Source organism: Leucopleurus acutus, assembly GCF_964270905.1.
Source record: "Leucopleurus acutus genome assembly, chromosome: 7".
Classification (NCBI taxonomy): domain Eukaryota; kingdom Metazoa; phylum Chordata; class Mammalia; order Artiodactyla; family Delphinidae; genus Leucopleurus; species Leucopleurus acutus.
The window spans coordinates 99,684,657-99,703,728 of record NC_139150.1 but is presented as its reverse complement, the minus strand read 5'-3'; the positions used below and the strand labels follow the sequence as shown (position 1 = coordinate 99,703,728).

The following is a 19,072-nucleotide window of genomic DNA, read 5'->3' as shown; positions in this document are numbered from 1 at the left end:
GGGGAAGGCAGCCTTGAGTCGGCCTTGCTGTGCCGAGTAGAATGGGTGTGACTTTCCCAGAAGGGCCCAAGCCCCCAGGCCTGCCTCTGGGGTCGGAGACTGCGGCCCTCATTCGTGCTTGTCTTCCCTCCCCACCACCCAGACGAGACCCTCCGCTCTTTGGCCAGCCCTTCCTCCCCGCAGGGCCCCGAGCTTCACGGCTGGCGCCCCCCAGTGGACTGTGTCCGGGCCAATGAGCTGTGCGCGGCCGAATCCAACTGCAGCTCCCGCTACCGCACGCTGCGCCAGTGCCTGGCCGGCCGGGACCGCAACACCATGCTGGCCAACAAGGAGTGCCAGGCGGCCCTGGAGGTGCTGCAGGAGAGCCCGCTGTACGACTGCCGCTGCAAGCGGGGCATGAAGAAGGAGCTGCAGTGCTTGCAGATCTACTGGAGCATCCACCTGGGGCTGACCGAGGGTAAGTCCGCCCGCCGCGATGGGAGGCACGCTGGGGATGGGGTGATGGGAGGGCCTCCTGGGGCCCAGGTTCAGCGGGAGGGCCTGGTAACGGGGCAGAGTGGCCACAGCTCTCTCTCTCTCTCCACCTTCCAGGGAACCTAGAACCCAGAGCAGGTAGCTGCCCAGCCTAGGAGGGCAGCTGTTGTTGGAGAGACAGACGAAGGAGGAGGTGGGGAGGAGAGACGGTGGGGTGGTGGGAGGGGAAGTAAACCGGGGCTGGTTGGACGGCCGTGTGCAGTGGTGACGAGAGAAGGTGAGACAAGGGTACCCAGGTGGATGGACAAGTGGGGACAGAGGAGTGAGAAGGGGTAGGCGGCGTGAAGGTGGAGCTGTGAGGTCTGCACGAGAGCAAACCAGCCCTTGCCGCTCCCTGCTGCCCCCCTCCTGCCTTCCTGCTCCCAGGAGGCCTGCCCTTCAGGTGGCTTCCTGACCCCGGGCCTGGCCTAGGCACCTTCAACAGAGCTCTGAGTGGCGTGAAGGCAGCAGGTCCCACAGCCCTGGGCAGGCCCGCCTCCAAGGCCCAAGGCAGAACCTGTAAGCCTTTCCCCGGACAGCCACCTTCCCCATTTCCTCCCCCTCCAGACTGGGGTGTGGAGGATTTGCTGGCCACCGGGGTCAGGCATTCACTTATTAATGCAGCAACTGTTTATTGAGAGTTTACCAGCTGCTAGGCATTGTGGCAACAGTTGAGAACAGCTGAGGCAGCCTCTGCCTTTGTGGAGCTCATGGTCGGGGGGGATGCAGAGAAGTTATTTGGTGACAGTTATCTGTTATTTGGTGACAGTTATCTGTTATTTGGTGATGTGAGTGGAAAGCACTGGGTGCTGTGGTATCACTGAGCAGGGGCATCAAACCCCTTCTTACAAAATCTAAAGTGCCTTCCTGGAAGAGGCAGCCTCCAAGCTGAGATTCAAGAACGAGCTGCAGTTACCTGGTGAAGGTGTATGGGGAGAGCATGGGAGGTGGAGGGAGAGCTTGGACAAAGGCCTGCGGGTAACTCAGGTTAGTGGAACTCGCTTACAGACCTTCAGGTAACTCAGTGTGGTAGAGGCGGGTGCAAGTGGGGATGGGGGAGGAGAGATGGGGGGGTACGGATCTGGTGGGCAGCACCCCTGGAAGGTTTTACACGATGGATATGTGCTTCAGGACAAAGTTCATGTGGTTCCAATGAAGAGAGTAGTTGGAGAGACTGTTCGGAGGCCACTGCTGTGATACAGGCCAGGAATGATGGCGGCTGAATGAGGACAGTGGCAGGACAGAAGGATCTAAGAGGTGTCCAGGAGGTAGAAGCAACAGGTCTTGGTGAAGGGTCAGAGGAGTCGGGGGGCCCCCAGTTTTCGGTCTTGGGCAGCTGGGTGCGTGATGGGGCTGGTCACAGTGAAGGTATTGAGTGGGGGGAGGGCTGGGAGATGTGAATTTGTTCTGGGGTGTGTGCCTCTCATCGGCCCCGCCCTACAGACAGCTGGGCACGCAGGGCTGGGGGTCACGTGAGGAAGAGCGACTGGACATAGGGATTTAGAAGTCGCCAGCAGACTGCAGGTGGTAACTGGGGCCGAGGGAGTGGGTGCAGTCACATTGGGAGGAGGTCAGGGACAGAGCCCCCAGGACCACTGCCATTTAAAGATGGGCTGCAAGGATGACTAAGGAGGCTCTGGGGGTGAGGTAAGAGGGACAGGGAGGGACTCACTCTCAGAGGAAGGAGGGTCACCAGCCTCTAAGACTTTAGGCCCAGCAGGAGAGGGGTTTTCGGAAAGGGTCCCTGATGCCCTTGGGGTGAGTGCCTTAGGTGGCTGCCGGGAGCAGAAGCCTGCTTAGCGGGTGCCTGGGAGCCGGGGAGAAGGGAGTGATGACTGTGGCCAACTTCTTGAATTTTGGTGTGAAGATGGGAGAAGAACAAAGGATGACTTTTTTTTTTAAAGATGTGAGAGAGTCGAGCAGTTTAAATTCTAAGGTAGGATAGTAGTGATGGAGAGGCTGAGGGGAAGAAGAGATGGGGTGCTCTGTGGATCTGTGCCCTTGGGGGCGGGGAGGCGTCAGCCTAGGATCTGAGGGGCAGCACTGCCTCCAGCTGTTGGAGGGGGAGGAGGAAACTGGGCCCAGGGGTGGGGCCTGGATATCGAGAGGTTCCTGAGCAGTGGCCCCGAGGGTTCAAATGTGCCCTGAAAATAGGAATAAGCGGGCATGGAATTATTAATAGTGTTACCACCATTAGTAACAAAGTAATTCCTCATGAATCGGGTGGTCACTTCTTCCGTTGCTAGCAATGCTGGTCCTAGAACTAGAAGTTAGCAAAGAGAGGGAGCCAGTGCTTCTGGTGCTAGCAATGCTGAGTCCTAGAACTAGAAGTTAGCAAAGAGAGGGAGCCGGCCACAGAGACGGGCACTCTGTTCTCCGTGAGACAAGGAGCCGTGTCCCCGCCTGCCACACCAGCTGACTCCGTGCCCAGAACATTAAAGGCCCTGATTCAGCCAGCTGGGTTGTTTAGGTTTTTGCTTTCTTTCCGACAGCCTTCAGTTTCAGCCCGAGGGGGATTGGGCAGAAGGTGGGTGGGCTTGCTGTGGGTGCAGGATGGACAGGAAAGGGATGCAAGAGCTGCCGGCTAGAGAGTTGGGCGGGCCGCCTGAGAACCTTCCCATCGGACTGGCTCCGTGGGCACTGCATCAGGGCTCCGGGGACCTTGCTGGGAGCCGGGACGATGAGGCAGTTTGATGATAACAAGAAGCATAATGTGCATTTTATGCTGACTCCTGCTGTGTCTTCAAGGCCCTTTCAACCCAGGAGGGCCTGACTGGAAACTCTCCCCGTTCCAAGGCTTGAGATGGCTTGTTGGTTCATTTACTCAACAAATATCTGTTAAGCATCTACTGTGTGCTTCAGAGTGTGAAAGCACTGGGGAAGCCGTGGTCCCTGTGCTGGTGTGTACTGGCTGGGGGACCCTTCCCCTGGTCCTACTCTAGAAAGGCAGACCCCTGCTTTTCTCCTTCTTCAGACCCCTGGCCCCCACCCCTTGCAGATTGCACAGTCCCCTCCCCCTGGGTCTTGGGGCTAGAGGTGGTTTCCATCCAGGGCTGACTGGAGGAACCCAGACGCTTTTTAACAGCAGGTGGTGTTCCTCTGAGGGACAGGATCTTCCTGAGAGGGGGCTATTCCTGGTGTGGGGTGAGTGGTCTCCTGGGGAGGCTACAGGCACACCCTCCCTATTCCTTAAGACTCTTAATGACTTGGCTTGGGCCGGGGTGGGGGGATCACGGAGAGGAGAGACCCATGTGGGTTTGAACTTAGATCCTGCCTTCTCCTGCTGCGATTCCCCGGAGACCCGGCTCCACCTTCTGCCTCTACCTGAGGCTGAGCTCGCGGTGCAGACTGAGGCTCTCAGCGTGTGGGCAGAGCTGGCGGTGGCAGGATCATGGCCTCTGCCAAGCTCCTAGACAGTCCCAACCGCAAAGGGCCTCGGGCATTCTGGCGGGGAAGCTGAGATGCAGGGAGGCGAGTCGGGGGCTTCCCAGGGCACACAGCAAGCAGCTGGTGGGACCAGGCCCCCGACTCCTTATCCGGACCCCTTTCCACTGCCCTGGGGGAGAGCTGTGGCCTTGGGCCCGTCTTCCCCTCTGCCATCACCACCCCCGTAACCACCAGTATTTACACGGTGGGGCTGTCACTGTTGGCTGCCCAGGGGACCAGGCTTCTTGCCTTCTCCAAAGGCGACGCTGAAGTTCAGGGTCATCCTGGTCCTGCCAATGTGAAGCGCCGAGGCCTCTCCTACGTGTCCTCTCCCAGGTCGTGGCCCCGGAATCTGACATCCTGCATTTGGCTTCAGTCTGGCTGCCAGGCAGGTCTCGGGTTTCCTGCTGGTGAATTCCGCTGCAGGAGCAGGAGATGGAAGTTGAGTTAAATAGGACGGGCCCCTCCCACGCGGTCATGGAAGAGGCTCTTTTCCCCCAGAGATCCATCCCCTGTCGCCTCCTAGTCAATCGTACTAGCCATACCCAGGCACGGTCCTATGCCAGATGCTATAGGGACAGACAGACCCTGCTCTGGGGGAGCAGTCCAGCCCACAGAAGGTTGCTCTGTGAAAAGTTAAGCAACAGTAGTACTTGTTTAAGAACAATTTGGTTTCAATAACACTTTTTATTTTTGGAGACAGTATTCATAATGGTTAAGAACTTGGACTCTGGAGCCAACTTCCTGGGTTTGAAACCAGGCTCTGCCACTTACCAGCTGTGTGACCTCGAGCAAGTACCTCAGTGTCTCTGTGCCCCAGTTCCTTATCAGTAAAATAGGGAGCATAATAGTGCCTGCCCCCTAGAGAAATTAAGAGGATTAAATGAGTTAGTACATCTGAAGCGCTTCTAATAGTGCTGGCACGAAGGCAGCACAATACAACATCATCTTTATTACAAAAGTGCTTCCTAAACTCTTGTGCTGTTAGGCTGCAGCAGAGAGCATGGCCGGTAACCCCACCACAGGTAGTTTCTCCAGTGCCGGTGGGCAGAGTGGAGGATGCTGAGATCATGCAGGCCTGCCATGACCCTGCATGCCCCGGGGGTGGCTGGGGTTGGAGACAGGCCTGAAGGAAAGGGTAACCTTTGGATTAGGTCCGTTGGCCGGTACCAGTGGGCACCCCCTGTGCGTAAGGTGCCCTGTGTGCTGGGTGTGGCAGGGCCCAAGGTGCTCCTGTGAGGTACAGTGAAGGGCGGGGCTGCTTCTCCAGGGGGCGTGCTCTTCCTCCACGTCCTCTGGGGGGTCTGTACCCTTCTCTGGGGGGTCTGCCTGGTATAGCAGACAGATGCCTGGTCCGTGGACCAGCGGAGGGCTGGTTAAGCCTTGAGGGCTAGCCTGTGGGTGACTTTGGGGGCCTGGCTGAACGAGCCCCTTGCAAGCAGATTCCAAGGCTCCTCTTCTGGGGGCCGGCTCCTTCCTGCAGGTGGCCCCCAGGGGTGCTGCCCCACATGCTGCTCTTTAGGCGGGGGTACTTGCCCGTGGCACTGGGCCCCGGGTGGATGGGAAATCAGTGTGTGAGGCTGTGGTCACCATCTGTCTCCCCCGCCCGCTCCACACACACACACACACACACACACACACACACACACACACACACAGTCTGAGTGATTATCCATCGATTTCTCCTCGCCGTCATGTCTCAAGAGGATATTTCCTTTGCTGCCGAGGCATTGGCAGAGGAGGCTGGAGTCCCGCTGAGGTGGTGGTGGGTCTCCAGGGCAGCCTTGTGTCATTTATCTCCTGTCACTCCCTTGCTTGTCTGTTCCCCGAGCCTCTGGTGCACCCCGGAGCCTGGAGGAGAGGGCTGAGAAGCAGCAGGTGGAGGGGAAGACGGGTCGGGAGTCAGTCAAGACAGGAGCCACAGTCAGGCCTCCACCCAGCGGACCTTCAACCAGTCAGATTCTCCTGGTGGCATGGTGGGAAGCAAAGGGGAAATCCTGTCCCCTTAAGTCTGGGCAGAGCCAGCCTGGTGTGATGGGAGAGAATGCTGGTGTGAGGCTGGAGTCCAGCTCAAGCTCTGCCATGAGTAGCTGTGTGATCTCAGGCAGGTTGCTTCGCCTCTCTGGGCCACCTCAGAGCCCTCCCCTGTGAAATGAGGAAGTTGTACTCAATGACTGTGGAGGGTCCTTTGGCTTCAGATCCTGGGATTTGTACCTGGCCTTCCACAGGGTTCCAGCTCCCCTGTGCCTTCTTTCCAGGAGCATTTGGAAGTCCTTAGAAGAGGCCGGGACATGCAGAGAGGTCACGAGGGAGATATATTAGGCAGTTCTGACCTGCTCTGGTTGGAGAGAAGTACCTTGCTCTTGTGAAATGTGCAGCATTTCATTCCTAACCTGCCCTGTGCAGCACTTTGGGCAGGATGTGCGCCTGGGCCTGACACGGTTCTCTCTTCTAGGTGAGGAGTTTTATGAAGCCTCACCCTACGAGCCAGTGACCGCCCGCCTCTCGGACATCTTCAGGCTTGCTTCAATCTTCTCAGGTGAGTGGGCTCGTGCTGGGGCCTCGCCAGACCTGCTCTGGTCCCCGTGGGTGGTGGATCAGGCCTCGGGGCTTGGCTCAGGTGTCGGCTTGCCAGCAGGTCCCTGAGCGCCTCTGAGCCTGGGGTCTTCATCTGTAAAGAGGGAACCGTAACACCCACCCACAAGGTTGTGTGTGGCATAAAGCATTTAGGGAATTGCCTAGAATGAGCTTGCCGTGCAGGAGATCTTGAATCTGAAACGTGGTATTGCTCTCCCATTTCGTCACCTGTCCTGCCTGGCTGGGTCCTTTCCAGCTGTTCTACTCTGGGCAAGTTACTTGACCTCTCTATGCCTCAGTTTCCTCTCTGGTGCAGAGGGGAGAGTACCTACCTCGTTGGATGGTCATGAGGTCTGAGTGAACCAATGGCTGTCCAGGGCTCAGCATGCTGCCGAGTGCGTGGGAGCCGTTAGCCGTGGTTGTCGGCGTTCCTATCATCATCATCCATTCTGCTCTGAAATTCCCCTCTCCCCTGGGGCTCTGCTTCTTGAATCCTGCTGAGGAGAGCCTCTGCTCTCTGGCCACTCTTGCCTTGGCCTGCCTGGGGAGTGAGAAGACCCATTTGAGCTCTAACTTTGCTTGCCGTGGTCTGTGTATAGGAGCCCAGTGAGTTTTTTGGTTCTTTCTTCTTGGCCTTGTTCCCTCTGGCCTTTGGGTGACCTAGGTGACCCAGGGCAGCCTGCCCCTGCTCAGGTACTAGGGAGGACCTTCCAGTCTGGGGAAGTCTTGGGGCTGGGATGAGCTTCCTGGAGTCACCGGTGCTGCTTAAAGGGGGCCAGGGTGGGCTTGTTCGTGGGCCCCAGGCCTCAGGCTTCCAGGCACTTTGTGGCAATATGTAAAACCTTCCGAAGTTTCTTTTGCTCTAAGCCAGGGTTTCTCAACAGCAACATTATCGACATTGACCTGGGTAATTCTCTCTGTGGCAGGAGCCGTCCTGTGCACTGTAAGATGTTTAGCATCATCCCTGGCCTCTACCTACTGGTCACTAGTAGCAGTCCCCCAAGATGTGACAACCCAGTGTGTCTCCAGACACTGCCAAATGTCCCCTGGGGGCACAGCTGCTGCCCGTTGAGAAGAACTACTCTAGACTGTGAAATGAAAGATTCTGCAGTGAGACCCTAAGCCCTTTCAAATGAAGAACTCTCTAGGACAATGTTTCTCAAACTTTTTCTTGTTTTCATTGTTTCCCCTCTAAGGAGAAAAGTTAATTCTCTCTAACTAGAGAAATACTGTCTTAGTCTGCTTGGGCTGCCATAACAAAATACCATAGACTGGATGGCTTAAATGACAGAAGTCTATTGTCTCATGGTTCTGGAGGCTGGAAGTCCAAGATCAAGGTCTGGCAGGTTTGGTTTCTGGTGAGGGCTCTCTTCCTGGTTTGCAGACATCAGCCTTCTCACTGTATCCTCACAGGGTAGGGGTGGGAATGGGTGGGGGATTGGAGTGGGGAGATAGAGAGAAGAGAGAGAAGAGAGAGGAGGGTGGAGAGAGAGAGAGAGAGAGAGAGAGAGAGAGAGAGGAAGGTCTCTTCCTCTTCTTATAAGGACACTAGTCCTACTGGATTATGGCCCCACCCTTATGACCTCATTTAACCTTAATTACCTCCTAAAAGCCCTATCTTCAAATACAGTCACATTGGGGATTTAGGGCTTCAGCATATGAGTTTGGGGAGAGGACACAATTTAGTCCATAGTAAATGCCAAGTATTAAAGTTTTGTCAGGTAGGGTTGAGTTTTGGAGGGCCACAGACCATTGTTATATCTACCTTTTTTCTGCCTACCCAGGAGCCCGTTTTTGCTCCCTTGGGGGTGATACCCTCCTCTCCCATTGAGAAAGCATGCTCTAAGGGATTGAGATAGGATGATACACATGTACTGGTGGGAGAAATCCTGGGCCCCATGGAAGGGAGGCACTGGCCAAAGGGTGACCATCTGGACATACCCTTGGACCCTGGTGGTGGGCAGGGTTAGTGGTGGATGGTATGGTGACTTCGAAGATGGTCTGTGCATTGAGTGGCCTGCCCTGGGCTCTCATCATCATACCCCGCAGTTGGGTGATGGCCGAGGTTCCCATCCTGCCTCTGCCTGTGGCGCTGTGATGGTGCAGTGACAAGCCTTGCCCATCCCACAGGGCTGAACTGGGTGACGGACTGACTGAGGCCCCTCCTAGCACAGACGTTCTGATTCTCACATTTCCTGGTTAGTTTTGGGCTACTCCTCTTGAGACAGTGCTAGGGGGCTCCAGCAGATTGAGGAGATGGTTTGCGCGTGGACGCTGTGATGGGGAAATCCCAGCGGCCTGACATATCCATTTCCCACCCTACCGTGGGCTCAGGTGCTACTGCCTGGGCGGGAGCCATTGGGTTTACCTCCAGTGAAGAAATGGCTTTGGCTTTTGCCCCCTGAAGGTTGAAGTTCAGAGGTCAGCACCTGAGCTCAGGCCCCCGCTGCTTCCTGGACTGACACTAAATATCTTCCTGGCAGAAAATCTTTCCGTAATGGACTTGACACTCTGTGGGACAAGGATGTTGACAAGACAAATGAGGAGATTACTGGTCTGCAGCTCACTGAATCAGCATTCTTTACCTGCTGCTCAGATGGAACTGGGCCCCACATGACTGTAGATCCCTGGGCTCTGGGGACCACTCCCCACAGTGAGGGCAAGGCTTCCCCTCATTGCCCCTGCTGACCCCACTCCACCCAGAGCAGCCCTCGAGTTGCTGCACGGGCGGCTCTATCTGGGGAGACTCTGGTCCATAGCTGGGTGGGGAGGCCCTGGCCCAGCCACAAGAAACCAAGTGGGCCATGGTGGGGAGCACGCAGCTGAAAGAAGGCTGGATGGGGAGCCGGGACCCCGATTCCAGCTCATTCTCTGCCACAGATGAGCTGATGGTCTTGGGCAGGTCACTTCCCCGCTCCGGACCTTACATTTCTTTTCTGAAGAAGGAGGAGGTGAGCTCAGAGCAGCCTTTTCCCCATCGAGGCGCACAGACGACGGCAGTGTTGTTTGGTATCTAGGAAGAGCAGAGTAGCTTGGAGCTCCGGTGGTCACAGGCCCTTGCCTGGCTGCCCTGCGGGCTGAGGGGTCAATATCTGGGCACGTGTATCACCCACCCACCTGCGGCTCGCTGCCTGGGAAAGCCTGGTCTGGGGGACCCCAGATCCCGCACTGATGCTCCAGGATGCCCCCCCCTCCCGCCCCACCGCCATCTCTGTGTGGAGAGGCTGTGGTGTGGGCCATGGAGGCTCCTCTAGGTCGCACTTCCCCCAGTCGGGGCCCAGGGACTTGGAGAAGGGTGTTCTTGTATCTTTGGGGCCGAGTTGCTACCGTCTGAGAATTCGGGGCCTCCTGGAACATGTTTTCTTCTTTCCCGCTGGCCTGGTCTCTCTGTTGGGCTTCTTCGAAAGCCCAGCTGGGATTCTGTTGGCAAAGAAAGCTGCTGGGACTCCCCCAACACTCTCTGATGCTGAGGCCCTGGGGGAAGGGCAAGTCCTCCCCTCTTGTCTGCTCAGTTCAGAGACAGGCGCTGGGATCAGTGACTGGGTCTGGGATTCCTGGTGTCCAGTTAATCCCAAGTCCAAGGCCGGGAGGGGAGCAGTCTGACTCTGCCTTGAACAGTAGGGACCGGGCTGTTGGAGGGATCCAGATGTCCTGCCCTAGCGTTATAGATGGGAAGGGAGATTTCACGGAGGAGAAATGAAGTTTGTTAATGAGGTTTGTCCTGTTTCTAGCAATGTAAACTGCCCTTGGAAACAGGAAACGGAGTGTTTCTGGAGGCCTTGTCAGGCCTTTTTGAGCTATAGTGCCTACATTTGTAAAATGAGAAGGGGATGGCTACTGGTCTGGTCGATACAGAGGAGACCATGAGGATGGATGCAGGCAAAGTGACAGCCATCCCCTCTGCCGAGGACGCTTCTCTAGAGGTGTCCCTGAGGTGGAGTCCCTCCCTTCCCAAGCGCCTGGGACCCCGTGAATACTGAATCCCAGCTGGTCCCATCTGGGAGGCAGGAGAGGATGGAACAAAATGGAGGGAGGAGAGAAAGGCTTCTTAGGGAAAGAAGAGATGGTTCAGGCAGAGAGAGGTTGTGAAGGGTGATGCGGACAGTGAGGGAAGGGAACTGCTCCATCCACGTGGGGTGAAACAATCAGAGTGAGGATGAAAGGCCTGGGAGGGCCAGAGAGTGGTTTCCCTCGCCGCTGGGCTGTGCCTCAGGGACTGGGAGAAGCGGCAAGCAGGTGGTGTGGGCCGGGCTGTCAGCGAGCGCGGCCTCTGTATTTCTGGTGAGGCTGGGGGCCTCCGGGGCCTTGGGCATCTGACGCAGGCATTGGAGATACATGGGTATGGAGCATCTTTATGCAAACATGTCTTGTCTTTTCTATAGCTGGAGGGGAACTTGGAGGTCATCTAAACTCACCCCTTACCTGACAAAAAGGGAAACTGAGGCCCCAAGGGAAGGGATGGATGGACTAGACCGGGATTCAGTCCTGCTTCTAGCCCTGCCCAGTGCGTACCTCAGGCAGGGGCCTCACCTCTAAGCCCGGGTTTATTCTTACACAACACGGGACTGATAGCAAAACCTACCTGCCCGGGTTTTGTAAGGACTAAATGAGAACTTGCAGGTAGGTGCCTGGTCCGGTGCCTGGCACGTTGCACTAAAACACGTAGCTTCTTAGAACTGACAGTGGAGTGATTTCTCCAAAGGCCATTGGCTGGCTGGGGTAGGGCCGGCCTGGAGCCTGCATCCGGGAGATGGTTGCATGGCTTTTGGTGACGTGAGGCTGCCTTCCACCCATGCTAGTGCTGGGTGGGGGCTGCAGTGGGAGGTGACGGGGCGATTTGCAGGGGACAGTAGGTCCCTGGGGCTACTGCTGAGCCTCTGTGGCCTTAGCTGCATTGTGACTGGGTGGGGACACAGGGAGGCTGGCGAGAGGCCTGGGCTCGGGCCTTTTGTGGGTTGGAGGAAGAAGCGATGGGTGGCGACAGCCTCAGCTGGCCGCAAGCCTCTGGGGTGGGCCATCTTGCTTGGATGGAGCCAGGAGAGGCCCGGGGATGTTCTAGTTGGAGGCTCCAGTGGTCCCCTTTTTGGGGGCTCAGGAGAGGAGGGAACCCTACCCCTGCCAAGAAGCCTTGCAGATGGCCCCTGAGGGACACCACCCTCCCACTCTGTGCCCTTGCACTTGGCTCTTATTACAGCGCTCACCCTCTGATTGTGGGCGTTGGTCTCTGTGTCACTGCACCCACGCCTCTCTCTGTGTTCCCCTGGGTGTCTAGTGCTGTGCTGTGCTCCTGACCCCATCCATGGAGGATCCTGGACTAGAGGTCAGTTGTGGACTTGGAGGCCTGCTGGTCCTAGTTTGAATCCTGGTCCTGCCCTACCAGCTGGTTGACCACAGGGTGGGTCATTTGATTCTGAACCTCATTTTTCTCATCTGTAAAATGGAGCCCTGTAAGGATGGGTGATGACGTGTGCACGGCTCCCCACAGGGTGCCGGAGCCCAGGAGCACCCTAGGTGGTGGCCACAGGTGATGCTGTCAGGGGCTGGAGGAGCTAGTGGTTTAGTGTGAGCTGTTAGCGCTGCACAAGGGAGGGTGGCTAAGAGGTCCAGGCAAGTCTGAGGCGTCCCGTGTGCGCCGCCTGTCAGGTGGCCCTGAGGTTTAGAGAAGGAAAGGAAAGCTCATGAGGGCTTCGTGGAAGAGGTAGGGCTGGGGCCGGATCTCCGTGTGGTGCAGACGCTACGTAAGATGCTGCTTTGAGAGGCACCAGACCGTGTCCTTACTGGCTTGTGGGGCAGGCGGACACCACTTAGACGCCCACTGGGTGGTTTGTCAATGGTGGTAGAGTAACCCTGAGAGCTCAAGGGAGGCAGCAATAGGCGGTGCCTGGGGAAAGTCAGCAAAGTCTCGGAAGAGGAGAGAGTGGGATCTGGGAATGACATTCCCGGCAGCATCATAGCATCATGGCTCGGAGGCCTGGCCAGGCTCAGCAGGAACCGCATACCTTCTGGGCCTGGTGGGCTCAGATGACAGTGACTAGAGACCTTGTGGCAGATGGGAGATTGGCATCTCTGGGGTCTCCTCCCTTGGGACTCCTGCCCAGGAAGTCTCCGGGACAGAGCTCAGTGTGACAGCCTGGCTCTGGGGCTGGGTCTGTGGGGAGGAACTTAGCCCCGGGCTCAAGAGTCAGTCCCCTGTGAAGGTTGCCTGAGTGGCCATGTAGGGGCCGGGAGAGGGTCGGGCTTGGCCTAACTCCGCTGGATGCCCAGGGAGCCCCCCTCCCTTCCCTGGCTCCGCTGAGGGGCTGCCGGGCCTTTGTGCCCACAGCCCCTCCTTCCCTGGGGTTGCTGAGCAGAAGATGGTGAGCAAGGTCCAGCAGGTCGGCTGGTGCCTCTCAGAGACCCCACTCTGAGGCGGCCCCTGTGAGGAGGCGGTGGGGCTTTGGGGACAGAGGGCAGGGGAGGAGAGGAGGAAGCAGGCAGCCTGTCTCCCTGCCACCTGCATGGTGGCTCGGGCGATAAACTGCTTATCCTCAGGTTGTCTCCTTGAGCTGAATGCAGAAGCATGTTATTTAAATTTCAAAATCACATTCTTCTTCTAACGGCTGTCAGAGACTCTGAGTGTCAATGAAAATTGGGCCTTAGCTGCAGCTCTGTCACCTCTTACATCCCCCCCCCCTTTCAGGGAGGAACTGTCTGATGGCCCAGGAGAGGGTGTGGGGCGGGAGGAGGGACTATGGGAATAGGGAGGGAGAAGTGGGGAGGGCGGGCCAGGTGACCCGTGACCGTGGCCGCGCTGGTCAGCAGTTGGAACCCACAGGAGGATGCCAGTTACTCCATCAGGGGCGCCAAGCGCTTCCCCTCTTCCCTTTCATTTCCTCTTCTCCGTGCCCCCCTCCCCAGGCTCCCCCAGCCAGGAGAAGGATTTGCTCGCAGAAGGCGTGAGCAGGGTGTCGGTGGCTTCATGTTTGGTTTTCTTCATGTCCAAGGAAGAAATTGCGATTAAAAAAAACAACAACAACCAGGAGAGAACAAAATTTAACCCCAAAGAGAGGCTTTTTAATGGTAGAAGTTCAGGTGCCAAGGTTGGGGTGAGGTCTTGGCGGGGGAAAGGTATTTCTGGTTCCCTTCAAATAGCATCTTCCCTCTTGCGTGGGAAGAGATATGAGAACATATGTATACATATAACTGATTCACTTTGTTATAAAGCAGAAACTAACACACCATTGTAAAGCAATTATACCCCAATAAAGATGTAAAAAAAAAAAAAAAAGAAAACCAAAGGGAAAAAAAATAGCATCTTCTAAGGGCACCTACTTGCTTCCCCTTGGGCGGATAGACAGGCTCTGCCAGCAGCGGGGATCTATGTGTGTGTGTGGGCAGTTCTGGGCTGGGTCTGCCAGCTCTTTCATGGCTCCTGAGGTGGTTCTGCAGGGGTCTGGTCTGCCCGCCCCACCCCGGCCCCACCCAACCCTGGCCCTGCCCCAGGCATGCTCCTCGGGCTTACCCTGAGCCATGCTCACCTTACTTATCTGGGTGGAAGGTAGGATTTGAGTAACTGTTCTGGGAATGCTCCTCCCAACCAATCTGTCAACATGTTCTTTTTTTTTTTTAACATCTTTATTGGAGTATAATTGCTTTACAATGGTGTGTTAGTTTCTGCCTTATAACAAAGTGAATCAGTTATACATATACGTATGTCCCCATATCCCCTCCCTCTTGTGTCTCCCTCCCACTCTCCCTATCCCATCCCTCTAGGTGGTCACAAAGCACCGAGCTGATCTCCCTGTGCTATGCAGCTGCTTCCCACTAGCTATCTATTATACGTTTGGTAGTGTATATATGTCCGTGCCACTCTCTCACTTCATCCCAGCTTACCCTTCCCCCTCCGCGTGTCCTGAAGTCCATTCTCTATGTCTGCGTCTTTATTCCTGTCCTGCCCCTAGGTTCTTCAAAACCTCTCTTTTTTTTTTTTTAGATTCCATATATATGTGTTAGCATACGGTATTTATTTTTCTCTTTCTGTCAATGTGTTCTTTTAAGCCCGTGAGTGTGTAGAGAAAGGAACAGATCTGAATGGGGTCAAGTGTGTATGTGTGTGTAGTGTGTAGGTGGGGAGTATAAGCGTGTGTGGTACGCACATGGGTGGTATGTATGTGTGTGTGTGGGGTGATGTGTGTGTGTGTGGTGTGTGTGTGTGGAGTGTTATATGTGTGTGTGGTGTGTGTGTGTGTGGTGTGTGTGTGTGTGGTGTGTGTGTGTGGAGTGTTATATGTATGTGTGGGGTGATGTGTGGTGTGTGTGTGGTGTGTGTGTGTGTGGTGTGTGTATGTGTGTGGTGTGTGTGTGGAGTGTTATATGTGTGTGTGGGGTGATGTGTGGTGTGTGTGGTGTGTGTGTGTGTGTGTGTGGTGTGTGTATGTGTGTGGTGTGTGTGTGTGGAGTGTTATATGTGTGTGTGGGGTGATGTATGTGTGTGGGGTGATGTGGTGTGTGTGTGTGTGTATGGTGTGTGTGTGTTGTGTGTATGTGTGTGGTGTGTGTGTGTGTGTGGTGTGTGTGTGTGTAGTGCTATATGTGTGTGTGGGGTGATGTGTGTGGCGTGTGTGTGTGTGGTGTGTGTATGTGTGTGGTGTGTGTGTGTGTGGAGTGTTATATGTGTGTGTGGTGTGTGTATGTGTGTGGTGTGTGTGTGTGTGGAGTGTTATATGTGTGTGTGGGGTGATGTATGTGTGTGGGGTGTGTGTGTGTATGTGTGTGGTGTGTGTGTGTGGAGTGTTACGTGTGTGTGGGGTGATGTATGTGTGTGGTGTGTGTGTGTGTGTGTGTGGTGTGTGTGTGTCGGGTGATGTGTGTTTATGGGTTTTTGGCAGTGGCCTCCTTCTGCATGTGGAGAGGGAAGGAGGGGAAGAAGGCAGGGATGGAGAGGCCTGAGTGGGAAAGTGGGGTGTGTGTGGCCCTTCCCTTGGGGAAAAAGCACTGCCCTCAGCCTCTTTCTGACCTCTTCGGGAAGCCCTGGGAACAGTGGTCGGGGTGAATCCTGAGGGATGGAAGGCCATCCTTCTCCTGAGCAACAAAAATTAGCAGACTGAACCTTATGTGTGTGTTTCTCGCCCTCCTGCAGCCTGGAGGCTATCTCATTGGACTCTGGACGCTTAGGTCCTCTCTCTGCAGAAACGGCGTGTGTGTGAGTCCATGCCTCAGATTCACGAGGCATCCCTTGCATGCCATCCCCTGATCTAGGTGCTGAGGGTACCTCAGTGGACAAGACAGAGGAGTCTTGTTGCTCTAGTGGAGCTTACGTTCGATTAGCCTAAGACAGAAAAACCACACAAGCCAACAACTACTCAAAAATAAAAAGTAAGATAGTGATGAATGCTAAGCAAGGATTAAAATAGCATGATGGGCAGAGGTGCCTGGTGGCTACTCTGCATTGGAAATGCCAAAGGATGACTCCTGGGAAGTATCCAGCCCTGGGAAGGCCTGGGAATGGCAGAGGGAACAGCTGGGGAAAGGCCCTTAGGTGGGGATGCGGGTGGTGGAGGGTGGGGCTTAGGGAAGGCCACAGGCTGGGACAGTGATGAGGTGGAGGTGATTTGGGAGGTGGCCACAGAGGAAGGCAGGGGCCAGATCCCTGAGATGCTGCAGGCTACTTAAGGAGTTTGGGTTTCTTTTTAAGAGTAATGAGAAACCTTTGAGGATTTTAGATACTAGAGTAGCACTGTGTGATTTATGCTTTGGAAAAGATTGCTCTTGTGCTGTGGGGGAGCGGATCAGGGGCCGGGAGAGTGGCTAAGAACTGTGACAGTGGTCCATGTCCTATGACGGCAGGAGAGGAGAGGACGCGAGGAGCTGGGATCTGTTGTGGGGCTGGAGTTAAGGATGACTCTGCTAATTTAGGCTTGAACACAATGGTGCCACTGTTTACTAGGATGGAGAAGATGAGGGAAGGAGCAGGTTGGGGGTGGGAGCTGAGCTCCAGTGTTCTCTTTCAACCACGTGGGTGTTGAGATGTTAGTTAGACCTCCACCTGGAAATGCCAGGTAGGCAGTCGGATGTAAGTCTGGAGCCCTGGGAGAGGTCAGGGTTGATATATAGGTTGAGAATCGTTAGCATAGAGATGGTATGTACAGCCGTGGAACCATGAGGTCACCTAGGGAGAGTATAGACAGAGAGGGAGGCTGGGGCTCTTCACGCAGAGAGGAAGCGCTAGCAACGGGGGCTGAGACCAGGGCCAGTGAGGAAAGGGGAGCCAAGTGGCGGGGAGGGGGGAGGAGAGCTCCGCAGGCAGGGAGACGAGTGTGGAAGGGGAGCCCCTGGGCGGGATGCTTGGGAAGAGGAGGAAGGGAGGACAGTGAGCTCGATGGGAGATCATTCTTGAGAGAGGGCAGCGGGGAACGATGGGGTCCGTAGATGACAGTGCCAAGGAGGAGTAGGGGGTGGACTGGTGTCAGGAGTCCCACAGGAGGAGAAATGGCCCGGAAATGACCCTGCGGAGGAAGCAGGACTCCCACCATCTCTGGGCCTGGAGCTGCCCAATGGTCACTTCTTCCCAAATCAGTGTGCTAAATGACCAAATCTCTGATTTTACCGGATTTATGAATCTGCCAAAACTTGTTTCCTTTCATCATTTGTAAAACTTTTAGAAATTCACATTTGAATATGGTTTTCATGGCTTCTGAAGATTCTTGCAAATGGTCTTCACTGCTGTGTTTTAAGATATATGCAGTTTTCTGGAATTTAAGCATCAGGAGTTGATGTAGACTTCTTAGAGCAATAAAGTATATTTCATAATCAGTAAAAAAATTTAGCTTACGATTGGCGCTTCCAGTCTTACCTTTATTCATCACACACAAAAAAAAGGTTGACGAAGGATTAAGGTGAACCACATCCATATGAAATGCCTCAATTTTGGTTTTTAATTGTTATAAATTCAGAATTAAAGCTGATAAGCCATTGTGGGAATTGGTATGAGAATGGTAAAAATCTTAAATATAAAAAAAAAAAAATCACGCCAAGACTGTATTTAAAAGGACAGAGAGCCTTCAAAAGTGGCTAACAAAGTCGCTTCAAACGTGAAATACTGAACGAAGTTTTAATTTTTAATCGCTAGAAACACAAAATCAAGACGCATATGCCTTTTGCGGAATTGGAGAAAATTCTGACAGTGCTTAAAATTTGTCAAAATATAAAATGATATTCAAAAGAAATTGATTTTTTTTTTTTTTTTTGCGGTACACGGGCCTCTCACTGTCGTGGCCTCTCCCGTTGCGGAGCACAGGCTCCAGATGCGCAGGCTCAGCGGCCATGGCTCACAGGCCCAGCCGCTCCGCGGCATGTGGGATCTTCCCGGACCGGGGCACGAACCCGTGTCCCCTGCATCAGCAGGTGGACTCTCAGCCACTGCGCCACCAGGGAAGCCCAGCAACTGATTTTCTTTGAATTGATTTGCAGTGAATTTGCCAGTCATCAAATTGACTTTTGGTGGGTTGGCCTGCTTCCAAAAATGCAGGGGCTCCGGAGAGCGCTGGGGTGGCCGCGTGCTATGTGGGGTGGAGGTGAGGGGAAAGTTCTGACAGAAAGTTGAGGACATTAGGGAGCCTGGACTAAGACTGCTGGGGCCGGTTTGAGGAGGGCGGGCATCAGAGCAGTGGGGTAAGGGCTGGGCTCCCACTGGGCCCATGGGCCTTGAGTGACAGCAGAGCCCTGGCAGGAGGGCATTTTGGGCTTGGTCGGTCATCTCTCAGGGAAGTTGAGCTTTCACTTCATGCTGGATGGCGTGGGGCTCCCGGCCACCAGCCACAGCTCCTGGTGGTGCGGGGGCCCAGAAGTGAGAAAGATCTTTGAGGTCCTGCTCTCTTGGGCTTCTTGGGTAAGCAGAGGGATCTCTGAAGCCCTTCTCTTGCTCACCGACAGGGAGACTGGGAACCCTTTTGGCTCTTGGTATGTGATGCGTGTGGCTGGAGTGACAGGCACATGGGACAGGCCAGTTCTAGCAGGGTGCGTGAAAACAGAGAGATAGAGGGGAGGGTTTTTCTAGCCAGGGAACACATTCTTTAAAAAAAATATTTTTGTACAAATTTTAAAGGTTACTTTCCATTTACAGTTATTATATAATATTGGCTATATTCCCCATGTTGTACAATACATTCTTGACCCTATCTTTTTTTTGCGGTACGTGGGCCTCTCACTGTTGTGGCCTCTCCCGTTGCAGAGCACAGGCTCAGGACGCGCAGGCTCAGTGGCCATGGCTCACAGGCCCAGCCGCTCCGTGGCATGTGGGATCTTCCCGGACCGGGGCACGAACCCGTGTCCCCTGCATCGGCAGGTGGACTCTCAACCACTGCGCCACCAGGGAAGCCCTTGAGCCTATCTTATACACAACAGTTTGTACCTCTCACTCCCCTATCCTTCTATTGCCCCTCCCCCCCATAACCACTAGTTTGTTCTCTATATCTGAGTCTGCTTCTTATTTGTTATATTCGTAGTTTGCTGTATTTTTAAGATTCCACATATAAGTGATATTATACAGTGTTTGTCTTTCTCTGTCTGACTTATTTCA

The 19,072-nt window shown here is 54.9% G+C and overlaps 1 protein-coding gene across 3 annotated transcripts in view; it reads left to right on the top strand.

Moving 5' to 3' along the window:
* GFRA2 (GDNF family receptor alpha 2) overlaps positions 1–19,072 on the top strand; it is a gene marked incomplete at its 5' end in the record, with an annotated part of 95,572 nt that overhangs the window by 5,030 nt on the left and 71,470 nt on the right. The window contains 2 exons of one of the 3 annotated variants that reach the window (XM_082842212.1): positions 143–457; positions 6,395–6,478. The exons of 1 other annotated variant lie outside the window; for it this stretch is intronic. In XM_082842212.1, coding sequence (XP_082698338.1) covers positions 143–457; positions 6,395–6,478 — 399 coding nt within the window. The remainder of the gene's footprint in view (positions 1–142; positions 458–6,394; positions 6,479–19,072) is intronic. One more of the 3 variants, XM_082842213.1, reaches the window with a different exon arrangement.